At 46.3% G+C, this 21,713-nt stretch overlaps 1 protein-coding gene across 3 annotated transcripts in view; it reads left to right on the top strand.

Annotated features, from left to right (window-relative positions):
* The first annotated feature begins 10,159 nt into the window (after nt 1-10,159).
* LOC103281892 (drebrin-like protein A) overlaps nt 10,160-21,713 on the top strand; it is a 215,788-nt gene continuing 204,234 nt past the window's right edge. For all 3 annotated transcript variants that reach the window (XM_062981920.1, XM_062981919.1, XM_062981918.1), the window contains exons 1-3: nt 10,160-10,278; nt 17,405-17,457; nt 17,617-17,729. In XM_062981920.1, the coding sequence (XP_062837990.1) occupies nt 10,187-10,278; nt 17,405-17,457; nt 17,617-17,729 (258 nt within the window). In that variant the 5' untranslated portion in view covers nt 10,160-10,186. The remainder of the gene's footprint in view (nt 10,279-17,404; nt 17,458-17,616; nt 17,730-21,713) is intronic.

The following is a 21,713-nucleotide window of genomic DNA, read 5'->3' as shown; positions in this document are numbered from 1 at the left end:
CTTTCGGCCCATAGGTGGCACTACTTCCCATCAAAACAAGCCCCCATTCTCTAGAGCAGCAGTTCCCAAACCTTTTCAGCCACAGAACCCTTCAGAAGACTCCTTTCCTCCTGCAGAACCCTAACTTCACCAGATGTTCCTATGGAACCCCAACTCAACTTTCTTTACCTCCTTCTATCGCAGAGTATTTTGTATCTTGTAGTACAGACTTGGGCCAACTTGAGCCCTCCAGGTGTTTTGGACTTCAACTCCAACAATTCCTAACAATTCCTAGGCTGTTAAGAATTGTGGGAGTTGAAGTCCAAAACACCTGGAGGGCCCAAGTTGGTCCATGCCTGCTGTAGTTGCTTCAGAAAAAAAAGAAAAAACATTTTAATTACCATCCATCTTTATTTTGTTATTTGTTTTGCTATTGCAAAATATTCAATTCACACCTAAGGTATTGGGTTTGTTTCATTTGTGTACTTAAAATGGTTTTGTAATTGAGTTTTATGTCCCGCAGCTGAATATGTAAACACGTAACTTACTCCTAAAGTTGTTTTTTGGTGTAAACATAAGCTATAAGGTCTGACTCGATTTAATAGGTGGACATAAAGGGGAGCATTGCTCGGATAGCCTTTCCAGCTACTGATGACTATACATCTATCAGTCCTACCCACTAGTCATTCTGGGGCATAGATTTAAATTTTGTTTTTTAAGCAGAGATACATTGAATTTCAGTAAAAACCTCACACTCTGGCGTGGACCTTTATTTATCGATCTTTCATGGGAACCTTACAATGCTTTTGCAGAATCCATGAGCTACGGTTCCTCCCTGTGTTGGCCCCATTTTTGGAGGCAACCCCTGGCAGTGAGACCAGGAAGATGCCTGTTGGCAAGTAATTCGCCTGAGCTGCCCAATTGGAGTGAGTCCCTGCTATGGCGAGCATTCAGATTAGGCCCAATGGAAATTAGCCAGCAAGCAAGGAGAGAAGGTGATTTACAGCCAAGGAAGATTTTATTATCTGCAGATAAGTTTCACAATGTAGATAGCATACAGAATACAGTTTCATAGCTCTTTTTATACATAGGCTGCAGCCAAGCCTCGAATTCTGACCAGTCACAGAGAGGAGCTTGGCTCACTGGCCAGCATGGGCTGGGACAAGGGATGATTAAGTGTCGATGAATGGGGTTCCTTTTACTGAACAGGAAAAATAACAAAGTGATTGAGGGCATTTTCTGGCCCTACTCAAGAATGCTATTGTCTTATGAGATGAACATGGCATGGCCCCTTAATAGGGGTGGGCTGGCATTTCCAGACCCCAGAGAAACAAAGTATCGTATATTAATGCAATCATGCAAAAATGACAGAGGATGGGTTTTGCCTGTAGAAATGCTGATTTCCTTCTGATGCGAGAGGTCCTGTTCATCAAAGGCGCAGGTGGTGAAATTGGTTCTTCCCCAGAGGGCAGGAAGAGGTGATTGCCCTGCCCAGGTAAGCTATTGTGTTTCAATGTCCAGGTAAAGTCCAAGAGATGGGTGAGGCTGGGATTTGGTGAGGAAATTCCCAGCTTGGTTTCTTTCCCCCAGGCTATGCAATTGTGTGGGATGCAAGACATCTTTGGGTTCAGGAACAAGGTTTCCCCCAAAGGGAAGGAATGGGGATCTCAGGAGCAGAAAACATTAGGTTAACACAACATATAGGCAAAATAGGAACACATAGGAAAAAACATGGAGCATTTAGGGCAAATTATATACATGAGAGACATAGTTTTCCAAAGTACTTTTAAAAAGCCAGGATTCCCAGAGGAAAAACGGGAAGGAAGGCAGGCAGAGTGGAAGGAAAGGAGGAAAGGGAAAAAAAGTGAGGAAGGAAGAAAAAAGGGAAAGGAAGGAAAAGAGGGAGGAAAGGAGGAAGAAAGGAAGGAAAGGAGGGGGAAGGAGGAAGAAAAAAGGAGACTTCAGTGAGTGGGGACCTGGCCCAGGTAAACTAGACATCCCAAAAACCCAGGGCTGGTTGTTTCATGCAACACCTGGAAGCCACTGGGTGTTTTTGCTTGATGTGCAATGTCCTTATTGAGGTTGCAGAGTGGCACATATCAAGCATAGCTCTGCATGCACATTTCGGTTGTGTTTCATCTCCACATTGGATGTCTTGGCTCAGTTGTACATTGCCAATTCAACAAATGGTTGCATCACGCAGGGAATGCATTACTCTTCAAGGAGTGATGCGTTCCTCCTCCCACCAAATTGTATGAAAAGTCAGCATGCTGGAATGAGGGAGGCAAGGACAGAAGGGCCATAGCTTGACCTTTACTGGACTGTTGTTCTTACTTCCCATCCAGTCAGTTTCTTTCCACTTAAGCTGACTTTCTGAACAAATCTACAAGAGCCCCTAATGCCTGCTGCCTTCCTCAGGTCTTGACATTTCATAGCAGCCATGTCTTCCTTGCTAGAATGAGCTCACTTGTATTACCGTCTTCTTGTTGCTTACTGCTTTAGTCTTTACAGTAGAACCTCTACATAAGAATGTCCCAACATAACTACGTGTTAGGGATTCCTCTTCTTCAGAAGAGGAAGGAAGCAGGAAAGTGTTCATGAATCTGAGGGTGAGTTGGAATCTGAGGAGGAGATTTTGCAAGTACCCACATTTCAGGAGAGGCAAAAGGAAACACAGCAGAGATGTCGTTCAGCTAGAACAACTGCCAGAAATGCATCTGAGTAATTAGGAACTGCCCTAGCAGCTGTGAGGGGACTCAGGGCTATAAAGCAGAAGCAGGCGCAGCCAGCTCTTGCTGGTAACAAACTGACTCTTCGCTCCCCTTGTGCCTGCTTCGAGTCTGCATCTGGGAAACTGCTCCTAAGGTTTAATTGCTGTTTCTTTGTCTGAAGTAAGACTGCTATTTGATTTGGGAATTTAACAAAAACTAAGAACTGTGTTTACCCTAAGACTTAGAATCATAGAATCATAGAATCATAGAATAGTAGAGTTGGAAGAGACCTCAAGGGCCATCTAGTCCAACCCCCCGCTAAGAAGCAGGAAATCGCATTCAAAGCACCCCCGACAGATGGCCATCCAGCCTCTGCTTAAAAGCCTCCAAAGAAGGAGCCTCCACCACGGCCCGGGGGAGAGAGTTCCACTGCCGAACAGCCCTCACAGTGAGGAAGTTCTTCCTGATGTTCAGGTGGAATCTCCTTTCCTGTAGTTTGAAGCCATTGTTCCGTGTCCTAGTCTGCAGGGCAGCAGAAAACAAGCTCCCTCCCTCCTCCCTATGACTTCCCTTCACATATTTGTACATGGCTATCATGTCTCCTCTCAGCCTTCTCTTCTGCAGGCTAAACATGCCCAGCTCTTTAAGCCTCTCCTCATAGGGCTTGTTCTCCAGACCCTTAATCATTTTAGTTGCCCTCCTCTGGACGCTTTCCAGCTTGTCAGCATCTCCCTTCATCTGCGGTGCCCAAAACTGGACACAGTATTCCAGGTGTGGTCTGACCAAGGCAGAATAGAGGGGGAGCATGACTTCCCTGGATCTAGATGCTCTTCCCCTCTTGATGCAGGCCAAAATCCCATTGGCTTTTTTAGCTGCCGCATCACATTGTAGGCTCATGTTTAACTTGTTGTCCACGAGGACTCCAAGATCTTTTTCGCACACACTGCTGTCAAGCCAGGCGTCCCCCATTCTGTATCTTTGATTTCCATTTTTTCTGCCGAAGTGAAGTATCTTGCATTTGTCCCTGTTGAACTTCATTTTGTTAGTTTCGGCCCATCTCTCTAGTCTGTCAAGATCGTTTTGAATTCTGCTCCTGTCTTCTGGAGTGTTAGCTATCCCTCCGAGTTTGGTGTCATCTGCAAACTTGATGATCGTGCCTTCTAACCCTTCGTCTAAGTCGTTAATAAAGATGTTGAACAGAACCGGGCCCAGGACGGAGCCCTGCGGCACTCCACTTGTCACTTCTTTCCATGATGAAGACGACGCATTGGTGAGCACCCTTTGGGTTCGTTCGCTTAGCCAATTACAGATCCACCTCACCGTAGTTTTGTCTCGCCCACATTTTACTAGTTTGTTTGCCAGAAGGTCGTGGGGGACTTTGTCGAAGGCCTTACTGAAATCTAGATATGCTACATCCACGGCATTCCCTGTATCGACCCAACTCGTAACTCTATCGAAAAAAGAGATCAGATTAGTCTGGCATGACTTGTTTTTGGTAAATCCGTGTTGACTATTAGCAATGACCGCATTTGTTTCTAAGTGTTTGCAGACCACTTCCTTAATGATCTTTTCCAGAATCTTGCCTGGTATTGATGTGAGGCTGACCGGACGGTAATTGTTTGGGTCGTTCTTTTTTCCCTTCTTGAAGATAGGGACCACATTCGCCCTCCTCCAATCTGCTGGGACTTCTCCTGTTCTCCAAGAACTCTCGAAGATGATTGCCAGTGGTTCTGAAATAACTTCCGCTAGTTCCTTCAATACTCTTGGATGTAGCTGATCTGGCCCTGGGGACTTGAATTCGTTTAGAGTGGCCAGGTGTTCCTGGACAACTTGTTTCCCTATTTGGGGTTGGATTTCCCCCAATCCTTCGTCCATTCCATGTTGCTGAGGTTGAAGATGGCTTTCTTTTTGTGAGAAGACCGAGGCAAAGAAGGCATTAAGCAGTTCTGCCTTTTCCCTATCCCCTGTCACCATCACCCCATCTACTCCTTGCAGTGGCCCTATCGCCTCCTTTTTCTTCCTTTTTCTACCAAGACTTCCTTGCTTCCTTTTGCATTATTCCACTGAGTGTGCTGTACTTTATGTTTTGCTGAAGTAAAGCAGTTTTCATTTACTTACCACAGTGTTTTAAGGCTGTTCTTGAAAGACAAAACAGGACACCATGTTTTAACTTACAAATCCTCACTCAGCCTAGAGTAACGTTTTGACACCCAATGCGAGAGTACAGGGCTTCCAGAAGACAAGAGCAGCCATTGCACCTCGTGGCATAGTGCCTCAGCCTGCATGCCTTTGCCTGCGTGCCCTTCTCTGCTTTAGGAGATTGCTGTCCACTGAGGAAGAGAGTATGGGTTAAAAATAAAGTGTTATTATCATATTATTATTGGGTTCATTCACTTTCCACCTCATCACATTGAGAGGGGAAAGCATGGGTGACTATCCCTTTAAGAGTAGAGAATTTCCCCTCTAATATTGTCAGCAGTTTGCGTTCTGCCTCCCCACCAGACTCACACTCACATGTGAAAATCTAAAAGCTGGTAATACATTCATCTTATATTCATCACAAGGGCAGTATTACCTTTTTTTTTTAAATCAGGAGAAACAACAGTGTCCAAAAACCAAGAGATCCGTTGCCCTGTCTAAAACCTCTTACATTAAAGGAGACTGGCGCCAGTTTAAAAACATTGCTTTCTATAGAATCCTATGGTTCTACATCAAAACCCATAGGATACAAGAGACAGTGCTCCAGGTTTAAACCACTGCTTTCCAAGGGATCCTATTGTTCTGCACCAAACTCCATAGAAAACAAGAGACTGCTGACTGTTAGGCAATGAAACAGGATGGGAAACTTCCCATCACAACTATTTTCCAGTTGGAATCATGGGAGAAAAGTGTGATAAGAGTCAGCAAAGCCTATAGATTAGGCATGGGCCAACTTGGGCCCTCCGGGTGTTTTGGACTTCAACTCCCACCATTCCTAACAGCCTACCGGCTGTTAGGAATGGTGGGAGTTGAAGTTCAAAACACCTGGAGGGCCAATGTTTGACCATGCCTGACCTAGATCCACCTCAGTTTGACTCCACTCCTGGTTATGGGACAGATACAACTTTGGTCACCTTGGTGGACGACTTACGCAGGCAGCTGTCCTACCGGCTGTTAGGAATGGTGGGAGTTGAAGTCCAAAACACCTGGAAGGAGGGCCTAAGTTTGCCCATGCCTGATCTATTTATTTATTTATTTATTTATTTACAGTATTTATATTCCGCCCTTCTTTCTCACCCCGAAGGGGACTCAGGGCGGATTACAATGAACACATATATGGCAAACATTCAATGCCAACAGACAAACAACATTCAGTTTTAGACAGACACAGAGGCATTTTTAACATCTTTCCAGCTTCACGATTCCGGCCACAGGGGGAGCTGTTGCTTCACCGTCCATTGGTGGCTGTTCTTCCTCATTCTTATGGTGTTGTAGATTAGTTAAATTAGTCTCCCGCATAAAGCGTACCTAAATTTTCCCTACTTGACAGATGCAACTGTCTTTCGGGGCTGCTAGGTCATCAGGAAGCCGGGGCTATTTTTTTTTTTTATGGTCGGAGGCTTAACCCGACCCGGGCTTCGAACTCATGACCTCTCGGTCAGTAGTGATTTATAGCAGCTGGTTACTAGCCAGCTGCGCCACAGCCCGGCCCCATCTATAGGCTTTGCTTCCTTTCTCCTGTGGCAACGTCTTGCAGAAGGTGGAGACCTCCCTTCGGAGCGAATGCCAAAAAGAAGTTACGAAATGCCTCCTTCCCTTCTGAGCCTGGAGACATGGCCAAGAGGCTGGGAGGGGAAGGAAGACAAGGAGGGAGAAAAAGAACACACACAGAAGGCCCTGGAGCTGCAAGGTGAGCCTCCCGCTTATCTGGGATGGATCCTATAGAACTTGAGGGGAGATAGTGTCTTGGGCTGCTCTGAGAAAGCAGGAAGGAGGTAAGAAGGGTCTTACTCATTGTGTACTCAAGCTTGCCCAACATCCTAGTATTATAAAATGAGGCCTTATGGCATTGGTGAAATCTTGGAGATGTATCTCTACAAATCCCCACTGACCCTGCAAAGTCCTAGGATTAAGATTGTGTGCAAAATGGCCCTTTGGCATCGCTTCCAATGCAATGATTATATGTGATCCTATCATTCTGCTCTCCTTTTTAACCTCTCTATCAGTCCAGACTTCTAGGATGGAGCTGCAAAGACTTAGAGAAAAGAAGAACTCAGGCACGAGCAACAGAGGCTGGATGGCCATCTGTCGGGAGTGCTTTGATTGTGCTTTTCTTGCATGGCTAGATGGCCCATGTGGTCTCTCCCAACTCTAATATTCTACGATTCTATTGAGGCTGCAAAGCCTCAGACATAAGCAACAGAGGCTGGATGGCCATCTGTCGGGAGTGCTTTGATTGTGCTTTTCTTGCATGGCTAGATGGCCCACGTGGTCTCTCCCAGCTCTATTATTCTATGATTCTATTGAGGCTGCAAAGCCTCAGAGAAAAGAACAACTCAGGCACGAGCAACAGGAGCTGGATGGCCATCTATCAGGAGTGCTTTGATTGTGCTTTTCTTGCATGGCTAGATGGCCCATGTGGTCTCTCCCAGCTCCATTATTCTATGATTCTATTGAGGCTGCAAAGCCTCAGACATGAGCAACAGAGGCTGGATGGCCATCTGTCGGGAGTGCTTTGATTGTGCTTTTCTTGCATGGCTAGATGGCCCACGTGGTCTCTCCCAGCTCTATTATTCTGTGATTCTATTGAGGCTGCAAAGCCTCAGAGAAAAGAACAACTCAGGCACGAGCAACAGAGGCTGGATGGCCATCTGTCCGGAGTGCTTTGATTGTGCTTTTGTTGGCGAGATGGCCCACGTGGTCTCTCCCAACTCCATTATTCTATGATTCTATTGAGGCTGCAAAGCCTCATAGAAAAGAACAACTCAGGCACGAGCAACAGGAGCTGGATGGCCATCTGTCGGGAGTGCTTTGATTGTGCTTTTGTTGGCGAGATGGCCCATGTGGTCTCTCCCAGCTCCATTATTCTGTGATTCTATTGAGGCTGACGCAGCCATGCGCTCCGAGGGCCAGAGGCACCACAGCGGCGCCACCAGAGGCGGGAATGGGTTTGTTTTGGCAAGGCTGCCCGGCATGCCCATTAGCCTCATGTTACGGACCAAGGACTGCCCATGCGCCTCAGGCTGGAACTGGGTGCCAACCCCTGCCCTCTCCTTCCAAATGTGCGTTCGACCCCCAAAAGAGTCACACCGCTCTCCGGCTATATCAGATCCGCTTTTTTGGGGGCTCAAAGGGGGTCTGCATGCAAAGGGAAGCACCCAGCCCTTTGGCAGAGCGCAGCATCTTCTTTAATATGTGCTAGAAATGCCCCGCTCCCACCCACAAATTCTACCCAAACCATCCTTGGTCTCAGAATCATAGAAATCCTGAGGGATATCTAGTGCGTCCCCATCTTGCTAAGCAAGAAGACACAGTCAAAGCACTCCCAACAGATGGCCATCCGACCTCTACTCAAAATCCTCCAAAGCAGGAGACTCCACCAGACTCCAAGGCTGCCTATTCCACTGTCAAACAGCTCCAACCATCAGGACGTTCTTCCTAATATTCTTCCCAATATTCAGGTGGACTCTCTTTGGGGAGGGGTCAGCCAGGATTGGAGTATGTTATATATCACACTAGCTGCGCCCGGCCACACGTTGCTGTTAAAAACAGTTGTCATCAAATTTAAAAATCCATCAAGATTAAAAATTACAATAAAATTAAGAATATACATTAAAATATACATAATTATACATTTAAATATACATTTAAGGCGCTTTCCATGTTCATGTGGGGTCTGTCAGTAGGTCATGTATTCTTATCTCATTTTGCTGCTACTCATGCTCAAATGCCTGGTCCCATAACCACGTTTTTGTTCTCTTTCGGAAAGACAGGAGGAAGGGAGCCTGCCTGACTTCAATGGGGAGGGTGTTCCATTTAGCATTTAATGGCCTTGCAGATTCAAAGCCTGGCTGCTTCTTCCCTGGGGGCATCCTTGGTTGGGAGGTGTTAGCTGGCCCTGATTGTTTCCTGTCTGGATTTCCCCTGTTTTCAGAGTGTTGTTCTTTATTTAGGCTGTTCCTTAATCCCTCCTTATTATCCAACGCTTTTCGCTCATCCAACGCTTTTATTTTTCAGTGATTGATTTTGGGGGCGCCAAAATTCTGTTCACCTACACTTGAAAATTACTTTGGGCCGGCCCTGGTACTGCCTTGTGTATTTTAGCAAGGTGAAGCTAACCTGAGGTGCGACACTTCCTTCCTTCCTTCCCTTCTTCCGACGGGGCGCTCCCTCTTTGAATCCTCCTCCAGGCCTGGCCCGGTCCCTCCCCTGGAGCTCCTGGGGGGCTGGCTGGCTGGGGTGGGCCTTTATTCCTCCTCCTCCCTCCTTTCTCCCTCCCTTACTCCCTTCCTTCTTTTTTTCCTTCCTCCCTCCTTCCTTCTTCTTTCCCTCCCTCCCTCCCTTCTTCTTTTCCTTCCTCCCTTCCTGCTCCCTCCCTCCCTTACTCCCTTCCTTCTTCTTTCCCTTCCTCCCTCCCTTTTCCTTCCTTCCTTCTTTCCTTCCTCCCTCCCTTCTTCTTTTCCTTCCTTCCTCCCTCCCTTCCTTCTTCTTTCCCTCCCTCCCTTTTCCTTTCCTCTTTCCTTCCTTCCTCCCTCCCTCCCTCCCTCCCTTCTTCTTTTCCTTCCTTCCTTCCTTCCTTCCTTCCTTCCTTCCTTCCTTCCTTCCTTCCTCCCTCCCTCCCTCCCTCCCTTCTTCTTTCCCTCCCTCCCTCCCTTTTCCTTCCTTCCTCCCTTCCTTCTTCTTTCCCTCCCTCCCTCCCTCCCGTTTCCTTTCCTCTTTCCTTCCTTCCTCCCTCCCTTACTCCCTCCCTTCTTCTTTTCCTCCCTCCCTCCCTTACTCCCTTCTTCTTTTCCTTCCTTCCTTCCTCCCTCCCTCCTTCCTTCTTCTTTTCCTTCTTCCCTCCCTCCCTTACTTCCTTCTTCTTTCCATCCCCCTCCCTCTTCTTTTCCTTCCTTCCTTCCTGCCTCCCTTACTCCTTTCCTTCTTCTTTCCCTCCCTTCTTCCCTTCCTTCCTTCCTCCCTTCCTTCTTCTTTTCCTTCTTCCCTCCCTCCCTTACTTCCTTCTTCTTTCCCTCCCTCCCTCCCTTCTTCTCTTCCTTCCTTCCTTCCTCCCTTCCTTCTTCTTTTCCTTCCTCCCTCCCTCCCTCCCTCCCTCCCTCACTTCCTTCTTTCTCTCCTCCCTCCCTTCCTTCCCTTCTTCCGACGGGGCGCTCCCTCCTTGAATCCTCCTCCAGGCCTGGGCCGGTCCCTCCCTGGAGCTCCTGGGGGGCTGGCTGGCTGGGGCGGGCCTTTCTTCCTCCTCCTCCTCCTCCTCCTCCCTCCTTTCTCCTTCCCTCTCTTCTTGCCTTCGGGTGGCGATGGGGAGCGGCGGCGTGGACCTGGAGCAGCACCGCCTGGCCCTGATGGCCGCCAAGGGGGACGTGGTGGGCGGGGGCGCCGCCGCCAGCTGGTGAGACCCCCTCCCTCTCCCCCTCCTTCTTCCTTTGGGACCCAGGTTGGGACCCTCCAAGCCTGCCTGGCTTCCCGGCGCACAGCGGGAGCCTTCGGGGACCGCGTTCAGCCCCTCCTTGGGCGGGGGGCACGACCCTGCCAAGGGAGGGGGCCACACAGGCCAAGAGGAGACCCTCCCCAATTCCCCCGGTCTCAGAGGAAGGCACCTGGAGCTGGAGCTGGAGCTGGAGGAGGCGGGGCTCCCTCCCTCCCTCCCAAACAGAAGCCACTTTCTGGAGTTGCGACTTGGGTCGGAGGGCCCGGGGAGGGGGCTGGAAGATTCTAGCCCAGATGATTCTGAATTTTGTAGATACAGTAGAGTCTCACTTATCCAACACTCGCTTATCCAACGTTCTGGATTATCCCACGCATTTTTGTAGTCAATGTTTTCAATACATCGTGATCTTTTGGTGCTAAATTCGTAAATACAGTAATTACTACATAGCATTACTGCGTATTGAACTACTTTTTCTGCCAAATGTGTTGTATAACGTGATGTTTGGGTGCTTAATTTGTAAAATCATAAACTAATTTGATGTTTAATAGGCTTTTGTCCCCGGTGGCACAGTGTGTTAAAGCGCTGAGCTGCTGAACTTGCGGACCGAAAGGTGCCAGGTTCAAATCCCGGGAGCGGAATGAGCGCCCGCTGTTAGCTCCAGCTCCTGCCAACCTAGCAGTTCGAAAACATGCAAATGTGAGTAGATCAATAGGTACCACTCCGGCGGGAAGGTAAGGGCGCTCTATGCAGTCATGCCAGTGGCCACATGACCTTGGAGGTGTCTATGGACAACGCCGGGTCTTGGGCTTAGAAATGGAGATGAGCACCAACCCCCAGAGTGTGAGTAGATGAATAGATACTGCTCTGGTGGGAAGATAATGGCGCTCCATGCAGTCATGCCAGTGGCCACATGACCTTGGAGGTGTCTATGAACAACACTTGCTCTTCGGCTTAGAAATGGAGATGAGCACCAACCCCCAGAGTCGGACATGACTGGACTTATCATCAGGGCAAAACCTTTACCTTTACCTTTAGGCTTTTCCTTGGTGTCACCTTATTATCCAACATATTTGCTTATCCAACATTCTGCCAGCCCGTTTATGTTGGATAAGTGAGACTCATATGTTTACAATTGAGGATCTCGCCTGGTTTCTGTAGATTTGTTGAATTTGTATTGAATTTGAACAGGTACATTTTTAAACGTATCTCCACACACACATACACACACACACACAGTAGAATATTGCTTATCCAACATCCACTTATCCAACGTTCTGGATTATCCAACACAGTCTACCTCCCACCCGGATCTACAGCTGTTTCTCTAAGCAGCAAAGACTGAACTTTTTACTGATTTACCTTCTGACAATGTTGTTCTTTTTATGCAATTCTATCTTTATTTGTAGCCAATTTGTTAGTAGTCAGTGTTTTCCCCCACTTATGAAACGCCGCCAGTGGATTTTGGACTTCAGACTAGACTTGGAGGGAGACACAGGTTTGGAACTGAGCAGATCCTCAAGGCCCATAGAATCCATGACCACCCAGTCCGACCCCCTCCTGCACTCCCGACAGATGGCCATCTGCTCAAAAGCCCTCAAAGAAGGAGCCTCCACCACACCCTGGAGCAGAGAGTTCCACTGCTGAACAGCTCTCTCTCCCAGTCAGGAAGTTCTTCCTCATGTTCAGGTGGAAACTCCTTTCCTGTAGTTTGAAGCCCTTGTTCCGCTTCCTAGTCTCACAGCTGGGCCGCCCAGCTCAACCACTCCCAGCAGATGGCCACCCAACCTCGGCTGGGACATCGCCAAAGAAGGAGATTATCTGCAGGACAAACAGCTCTTGCTAATGTTCTTTCTAATGTTTTGCTCAAGCACGGGCCAACTTTGGCCCTCCCTCGAGGTGTTTTGGACTCCAACTCCCACAATTCCTAACAGCCGGTAGGCTGTTAGGAATTGTGGGAGTTGGAGTCCAAAACACCTCGAGGGAGGGCCAAAGTTGGCCCGTGCCTGTTGTAAGCTGTTCAGCAGTGGAACTCTCTGCCTCAGAGCCTGGTGGAAGCTCCTTCCTTGGAGGCTTTTAAACAGAGGCTGGATGGGCCTCTGTCAGGGTTGTTTGGTTGTGCTTTTCCTGCATGGCAGGGGTTTGGACTAGATAATAATAATAATAATAATAATAATAATAATAATAATAATAATAATAACTTTATTCTTATACCCCGCCTCATCGCCCGGAAGGGACTCGGGGCGGCTTACATGGGGCTATGCCCGGACACAACAGCACAAAATCAAAACAAAACAATAAACAAATCAGCCAACAATAAAACATCAACATGGGTAAAAACAGTCATAAAAGGTCAATATACAAAATAATGTTAATGGGCCATGCAATTCCTTCTAACTCTTAGATTCTATGATTTTATGCTAAACCACTCTTTTCTTCACAAAGTTCCTTCTAATGCACTGAAGAAGAGTGTCAGACTAGATGACCCATGTGGTCTCTTCCAATTCTATGATTTCCCCTCTTTATTTGTTTAATCCTAAATCCCATGTACAGTAGAGTCTCACTTATCCAACATAAACGGGCCGGCGGAATGTTGGATAAGCGAATATGTTGGATAATAAGGAGGGATTAAGAAAAATGTTATACAACAAATTTGACAGAAAAAGTAGTTCAATACGCAGTAATGCTATGTAGTAATTATTGTATTTACAAATTTAGCACCAAAATATCACGATGTATTGAAAACATTGACTACAAAAATGCGTTGGATAATCCAGAATGTTGGATAAGCGAGTGTTGGATAAGTGAGACTCTCCTGTAATCCTAAACAGCCCCACTCCCTTGCCTAATTACTTTGATATGTGGTCTTAACGTTTTTTAAATTGTTTGGATTTTGCTATGTATTTTAATGTTGTAATTTGTACTATTTTATATATATGTCAATTGTTGTTTTTAGGGCTTTGACCCCATGTGAGCCGCCTCGAGTCCCGTCGGGGAGATGGAGGCGGCATATAAGAAATAAATTATTATTATTATTTATTTATTTATTAGCGACATTTATATCCCACCCTTCTCACCCTGAAGGGGACTCAGGGCAACTCATGAGTCATATGTACATACAATATATTATATTATTTGTATAGCACAATATAAGGTAAAGGTAAAGGTTTTCCCCTGACATTAAGTCCAGTCATGTCTGACTCTGGGGGTTGGTGCTCATCTCCATTTCTAAGCCAAAGAGCCGGCATTGTCCATAGATACCTCCAGGTCATGTGGCTGGCATGGCTGCATAGAGTGCCGTTACCTTCCCGCTGGAGTGGTACCTATTGATCTACTCACATTTGCATGTTTTCGAAGTGCTAGGTTGGCAGGAGCTGGGGCTAACAGCAGGCGCTCATTCCGCTCCCAGGATTTGAACCTGGGACCTTTCAGTCCGCAAGTTCAGCAGCTCAGCGCTGTAACGCACTGTGCCACCAGGGCACAATGCGTTACTGCATTATATATAAGCATTATATATTACAGTAGAGTCTCACTTATCCAAGCCTCGGTTATCCAAGCTTCTGGATTATCCAAGACATTTTTGTAGTCAATGTTTTCAATATATTATGATATTTTGGTGCTAAATTCGTAAATACAGTAATTGCAACATAACATTATTGCGTATTGAACTACTTTTTCTGTCAAATTTGTTGTATAATATGATGTTTTGGCGCTTAATTTGTAAAATCATAACCTAATTTGATGTTTAATAGGCTTTTCCTTGATCCCTCCTTATTATCCAAGATATTCACTTATCCAAGCTTCTGCCGGCCCGTTTAGCTTGGATAAGTGAGACTCTACTGTACTATATTGTACTATAACACTATATTGTAATATTATTAGTAATATTACATGCAATATAAATATACCATTATAATAGTGTATAATAGTAATTATGATATTGTACTACATTATAAGATTATTTATATTATATGCATATACAATATATTAGATTAGTAGTATACCGTGTTTCCCCGAAAATAAGACAGTGTCTTATATTAATTTTTGCTTCCAAAGATGTGCTAGGTGTTATTTTCAGAGGATGTCTTATTTTTCCATGAAGAAGAATTCACATTTATTGTTGAACAAAAAAATGAATTTATTATATACTGTACAGTAGTTGTCATCAGAAACCAGCATAACCAGACAAACTGAATCCTATCAATAATTTCTTGTTACTACAATTATTTCCATGTACAACACTCTATGGTATGTACATGTACCAATCCTACATGCTCTGATGTTCTGTTTGGCAGACATGCTTCCAAACAAAAACTTTGCTAGGTCTTACTTTCCGGGGAGGCCTTATATTTAGCAATTCAGCAAAACTTCTACTAGGTCTTATTTTTCGGGGATGTCTTATTTTTGGGGAAACAGGGTAGTACATTATATTATTAGTACAGCCTTCTCTTTCACAAGCCAAACATCCTTAAATTCCTAAAAAGGAGCCATAGTTTCCATAGTCTGACCATTCTGGCCACCCTCTCTGGGCTCCTTCCAACTTGACCGCCTCCTCCTTGCTTTGCCCAGAACTGGACACAGGGTCATTATTCCAGGTGAAGTTTGGCCAAAGAAGACGAGAGTGGGATGTGGACACTGTACTCCTATTGATGCAGCTTGGAATCCCATTTGGGGGCTGTTCACCCACTGGTGCCCCCCCCCCCCCCCACAAAAGGCAGGGCATTTCCTTGGTGCCCCTTCCCCATACTAAGACGTGGCGCCTGGGGGGGATGGGGCCCAGATGTGGCAGACAGGCAACCCTTTGATGTGCCGAAGGCACTCTCCTTCCTTCCCAGCCGGCTGCCACATGGGCCCTAAGCGCATGCCTAGAAGGGAGGGCTCTGGGATCCAGATTGAGAGCATAAGGATTGTACCCCACACCCATTTGCCATACACCGTGCCTTGTCGACAACAACAATACGGTGGCTTTGGCAGCCCCCATTGTGCTGCATGCATTTCTGTTGGCCGGGTGCATTTCCTCCCATTGAGATTGAGAAAGAGTATAAGCCGAGGGGGGCTTTTTCAAACTTAAAAAAAGGGCTGAAAAACTAGGCTTGTACTTGAGTATATACAGTACATAACTTTTAGGAAGCTGCAAAGGACCCCAGGTGATGCGGAGGCACTGCATGGAAGAGTTGTCCCTTGTCGTCCTCTTAAATCTGTCCGGATCATCGAGATGTGTCTCCTTGGTTTGAGAGGCAGGTCCCAGTGTCCCCAAAGCCCCCTTTCCCTTCCTTCCCTAGCCACATTTCTCCCAATCTGGGCATCCCAAAGGGCATCAGGCTGACCTCAGGGCATCAAAATCAAATGTGCTATCAAGTCAACTGGGGGGGGGGGGAGAGAACTTTTAAAATACCAAGTCATACGAATGATCTCATTCTAAAAATATGCTAAATTGCCCAACTTGAAATAAAACTTTAAAAAGTACAGGTTACTCGAGTTTAGCATTATCAGAGCTGGATGTTACTACTTTATAGGGTTTGCAGTCAAACATTTGGTGTGCTTTTAGGGCCATTGCTTCCAAAGAACCCCTTCTTTTACACTTTTCTGTGGTCTGTGCTGCATTGGTCGATAAATCAAAACATGTCTTCGTCCCTTGTTTGTATGGATCCCAAGACGTTCCTTGCACCAACCTCATCACCCTTTATCGCTAAGTGTTGCATTTAAGCTGTACCCATCTTTGGCCAATAATTAGTTGCAGCTGGCAAGCATCTCACACTACTCTAATACCCATCAGCAATTAAACTCAAAGCACATAGAACAGGAGTCCTCAAACTTTTTAAGTGGAGGGCCAATTCAGTCTACGATGACATAGTAAAAAATTAGGATTGTTTTTGTGTGCCTTCAAGACATTTCAGACTTAGATCAACCCTAACATAAGACCCTAGGTAAGCAAAGAGACCACCAAAGACCATCTAGATGGTCTCATAAGACCATCGGTAAGGAAAGGGACCCTCAGAGGCCATCTAGATGATCTCATCAGGCCATCAGAAGACCATAGATAAGGAAAGGGACCCTCAAAGATCATCTAGATGATTTCATAAGGCCATAGATAAGGAAAGGGACCCCCAAAGACCATCTAGATGGTTTCATAAGGCCATAGGTAAGGAAGGGACCCTCAAAGGCCCATCTAGACAGCCTCATGGGACCGTAGGTAAGAGAAGCGACCTCCAAAAGCCATCTAGACAGTCTCATAAGACCATTGGTAGGGAAAGAGACCCTCAAAGGCCATCTAGATGATATCATAAGGCCATCAGAAGACCATAGATAAGGAAAGGGACCCTCAAAGATAATCTAGATGGTTTCATAACACCATACGTAAGGAAAGGGACCCTCAAAGATCATCTAGATGGTTTCATAACACCATAGGTAAGGAAATAGACCTTCAAAGGCCATCTAGACAGTCTCTTGGGACCATAGATAAGGAAAGTGGCCTTCAAAAGCCATCTAGATAGTCTCATAAGTCCGTAGCTAAGCACAGAGACCTTCAAAGACCATCTAGACGATCTCCCAAGACCATAGGTAAGCAAAGAGACCTCCAAAGACCAGATAGACTTAGGTCGATCCCAAGTCTAAAGTTTAGGGTAGGGGCCAGGTAAATAACCTTGGAGGGCCATCTCTGACTCACGGGCTTTAGTTTGGGGGCCCCTGACATAGAATCATAGAATTGGAAGAAACCTCATGGGCCATCTAGTGCAACCCCCTTCTTCCATGCAGGAAGAGCACAATCAAAGCACCCCCGACAGATGGCCATCCAGCCTCTGTTTAAAAGCCTCCAAGGAAGGAGGTTCCACCAGACTCCGAGGCAGAGAGTTCCACTGCTGAGCAGTTCTTTTTACAGTCAAATTCTTGGAATCTCCTGAACATAGCAATATGAAATGCCTAATACCTACAGATGCAAAGTATTGATAAGGTGTAACAGCATGAACACATCTTACTCTCAAACATGGCAGGTCCTAAGCATAGCATCCCGATATTTTGGCAGAAAGAGGGCGTGTGCTTTGGGGCTGCTGTGCTTTCTGACTCCCTCCTGACTTTCTCTCCAATCCAGGGCCCTCTTCACCTATGAAAAAGCCAACGTCCTCAAGCTGCTGGACTCAGGAGGTAAGTGGCCCAGCCGACCTTGCTGACCCTCCCTTGGTTTGGGCTCCCTTCCTCCTTGGTTTTGGTTAGAAAATGAGCCTCCAGGGATTCCTAGGGGCATCTTGGCCATGGAAGCCCTGTGACCTTTCTTGACCTCTGCCTGGTTGCCTTCTTCTGCAGCCGGCGGCCCAGACGAACTAGCCAAGCGCTTCCAGAGCGGTGCCGTCATGTACGGATTGTGCCGCCTGCCGGATGGCAACACAGGCCAGCAGCACGTTGTCCTCATCAGCTGGGTGAGTGGGGCAGGGTCTGCATGTAACAGGTGTCCTTATTATTATTATTATTATTATTGACACAACGACATAGTATGACAGAGCAAACAAGATAGACATGCTGGATTTCGTGTCACAAAATCACAAGTCGAACACTTCCCAAGTGTCTAGGACTGTGTGATATATTTTCGGATGATGCAGGTGGCCTTTTGCAGTTGACTGATTGTAATTTTGTCGATGTCTATTGTTTCCAAATGCCGGCTGAGATCTTTTGGCACGGCACCCAGTGTGCCGATCACCACCGGGACCACCTGCACTGGTTTCTGCCAGAGTCTTTGAAGTTCAATCTTGAGGTCCTGATGGCGACTGAGTTTTTCCTGTTGTTTTTCGTCAATGCGACAATCACCTGGGATGGCGACATCAATGACATCAACCTTTTTCTTTTCCACAACTGTGATGTCTGGTGTGTTGTGTTCCAGAACTTTGTCAGTCTGGATTCGGAAGTCCCACAGTATCTTTCCGTGCTCATTTTCCAATACTTTTGCAGGTTTGTGATCCCACCAGTTCTTTACTGCAGGGAGGTGGTACTTGAGGCATAAGTTCCAATGAATCATTTGGGCCACATGGTTGTGCCTCTGTTTGTAGTCTGTCTGTGCAATTTTCTTACAGCAGCTGAGGATATGATCAATGGTTTCATTGGTTTCCTTGCACAGTCTGCATTTTGGGTCATGAGCTGATTTTTCGATCTTGGCCTGAATTGCCTTTGTCCTGATGTCTTGCTCCTGGGCTGCGAGGATCAGGCCTTCTGTCTCCTTCTTCAGGGGTCCCATTCGTGAGCCAGAGCCAGGTCTTCTCTTTATCAGCTTTTCCTTCAATTTTGTCAAGGAACTTTCCATGCAATGTTTTGTTGTGCCAGCTATCATAGAATCATAGAATCATAGAATAGTAGAGTTGGAAGAGACCTCATGGGCCATCTAGTCCAACCCCCTGCCAAGAAGCAGGAAATCGCATTCAAAGCACCCCCGACAGATGGCCATCCAGCCTCTGTTTAAAAGCCTCCAAAGAAGGAGCCTCCACCACAGTCTGGGGGAGAGAGTTCCACTGCCAAACAGCCCGAACAGTGAGGAAGTTCTTCCTGATGTTCAGGTGGAATCTCCTTTCCTGTAGTTTGAAGCCATTGTTCCGTGTCCTAGTCTGCAGGGCAGCAGAAAACAAGCTTTCATGTTTAACTTGTTGTCCACAAGGACTCCAAGATCTTTTTCACATGTACTGCTGTCTAGCCAGGTGTCCCCCATTCTGTATCTTTGATTTCCATTTTTTCTGCCGAAGTGAAGTATCTTGCATTTGTCCCTGTTGAACTTCATTTTGTTAGTTTCGGCCCATCTCTCTAGTCTGTCAAGATCGTTTTGAATTCTGCTCCTGTCTTCTGGAGTGTTGGCTCTCCCTCCGAGTTTGGTGTCATCTGCAAACTTGATGATCGTGCCTTCTAACCCTTCGTCTAAGTCATTAATAAAGATGTTGAACAGAATCGGGCCCAGGACAGAACCCTGCGGCACTCCACTCGTGACTTCTTTCCAAGATGAAGACGATGCATTGGTGAGCACCCTTTGGGTTCGTTCGCTTAACCAATTACAGATCCACCTAACTGTAGTTTTGTCTAGCCCACAGCTCTAGTTTGTAGTGCAGTTTTCTTGTACTGATCCTTTGTCTGCTGTGCTTTGAGGAGTTTCTTCTTCTTCTTCTTCTTCTTCTTCTTCTTATTATTATTATTATTTATACTCCACATTTTTTCTCTACTTACCACCCTCTCTGTAAAGATGGGTAGACAACACACTGGTCTAGATTAATGTCTAGATCGAGGGAAGCTATGGTGCCTTTGTCTATTCTGTTTTGGTTTACCTGGAATCACACTGTGTCCAATTCTGGGCACCACAGTCTAAAAGAGATATTGACTCTAAGCTGGAAGGTGTCCAGAAGAAGAGGGCAACTAGAAGAATCAAAGCTCTAGAGACCATGAATCCCTCTGAGGAGCATCTTAAAGCATTGGGTCTGTTTAGCCTTAGAAGAGAAGGTTGAGAGGAGACATGAGAGCCATGTATAAACATGTGAAAGGATGTCATAAGGAAGAGGGAACAGGCTTGTTTTCTGCTACTCTGCACACTAGGACTCAATAGAGACAAATGCCAGGAGAGGAGCTTCCACTTGAATATGAGGAAGAATTTCCTGACTGTAAGAAGAGCTGTTCAGCAGTGGAACTCTCTGCCTCGAAGTCTGGCGGAAGCTATTCCTTGGAAGTTGAAACATAGGCTGGATGGTCCTCTGTCAGGGGTGCTTTGATTGTGGTTTTCATGCATGGCAGGAGGTTGGAATAGATGACCCATGTAGTCTCTCCTAACTCTATGATTCTATGGTCTTCTCTGCTGACAAAGTATAGGGACCCTTGGAAAGTATAGGTAGGGACCCCAAATATTCCCCTTTAAATGCTCTTTCAGGGGGTTGTTTTGTGCACAAAAAGAACTTTTGTGCAGGCAGTGCACAAAACATAGTCAGCTTGGACATTTTTGGCATGCCCTCATTAGAGTTAATAATAATCTGCACTTTTGGTTGGAATAATTCTCCCAAAGAATTTTTCCCCTTCCTTGGTTCTTCTCCCAGAATTTTCTCAAGAGCCAGGAAACCCAGGAGCTTGCAGGGAAACCAATAGTAGGAACTAGCTGTGCCCGGCCACGCGTTGCTGTGGCAAAGCGGTGGTGGTATTGGTTAAAAATTGTTGTGTAATTTTTATTTGATGTTATTTGCAATTTTTTATTAATTTTATTGTAAGTTATATTTTTATTTATTATATTTTATTATTTTCTTGTATTATTTTTAGTTATTTTCTGTTATTATAGTATTTTATTGTATTAATTTTTAGAGTTTTTTATTATTTTTTATTGGGTTGCTAGGAGACCAAGTTGGAGGATTTTTCTTTTCTTTTTGTTGTATCAACCTAGAGGCGTGGATGATGGGTTGTGTTGTCAAATTTCGAGGTTGGGGGGCCTGTAGTTTTGTTGTTTTGTGGGTCGCCGTGATGCCATCACTCTTTTATATATATAGATAAAGTCCTGACTGAGTGTCCTGGAGAACTCTGGGAAGGGAGTCTGTTGCTGGAGGGAGAAGAAGAGGGGTCCCTCCTTCCAGACACCTCCAAAAAGAGGGGGGTCTTATGGGAACCACTGGTCCTTTCCCACCCCATAAGGTCCCTTACGGCTGCTGCGATTCCTGGAACTTCTCTTAAGGGAGCTCAGATAATAGTCGAAACTCCATAGGAGCCAGGCTGCCCAGGTCTTGTTTTGCTGCCTGGTATCCTTGCAGGGGGAGGACTTCTTATCTCGGTGGGAATCTCTGCGCTGGGCCTCCTTCCCTCCCTCCTTCCTTCCTTCCTGAGCCAAACACTCCGCAACAAAACCAAAGAAGGCAAAAACCTTCTGGCCGTGGTCTGGTGAAGGCTGATGAAGGGAAGGAAGGAGGGAAGGAGCAGGGCTTCCCCAGGGCTTTTCTCAGCGGCGACGGAGACAAAACCAGTAGAGACAGTTGCAGGACAGGCTGGTCCTGCTCTGGCATCCCTTCCTCTCCATCCTTATCCCTGAGGGCTTGTGGGGTGACCTTTTGTCCATGGGGCAATGGCACAGAAACCGGAGGAGAGAGGGCTGGGGAGTGCCACTTATTCCAAGGAAGACTAGTTGTGTCTGGGGGTTGTAATTCAGGGTGAAGGCTGCCTTGTTCCTCATCCTAATTATTCATTTGGGGGGGGGGGGGTGAATCAAAGCTAAGCAAACATCAAAGCTCCATTGTCATTCCCTGCCTCCTGCTGCCACTCTTGCTTGTCCCAGGTTGATGGATGCATTTCCAGTTGTGCCACCTGAGGATGTGGATGGGGTCTTTGGAGCACCACATGGGCTCTAAACCAGGCATGGTCAAACTTTGGCCATCCAGGTATTTTGGATGTCAACTCAAGCATGGTGA

Source organism: Anolis carolinensis, chromosome 5 (genome assembly GCF_035594765.1).
Source record: "Anolis carolinensis isolate JA03-04 chromosome 5, rAnoCar3.1.pri, whole genome shotgun sequence".
NCBI lineage: Eukaryota > Metazoa > Chordata > Lepidosauria > Squamata > Dactyloidae > Anolis > Anolis carolinensis.
This window is presented reverse-complemented; position numbering and strand designations above follow the sequence as displayed.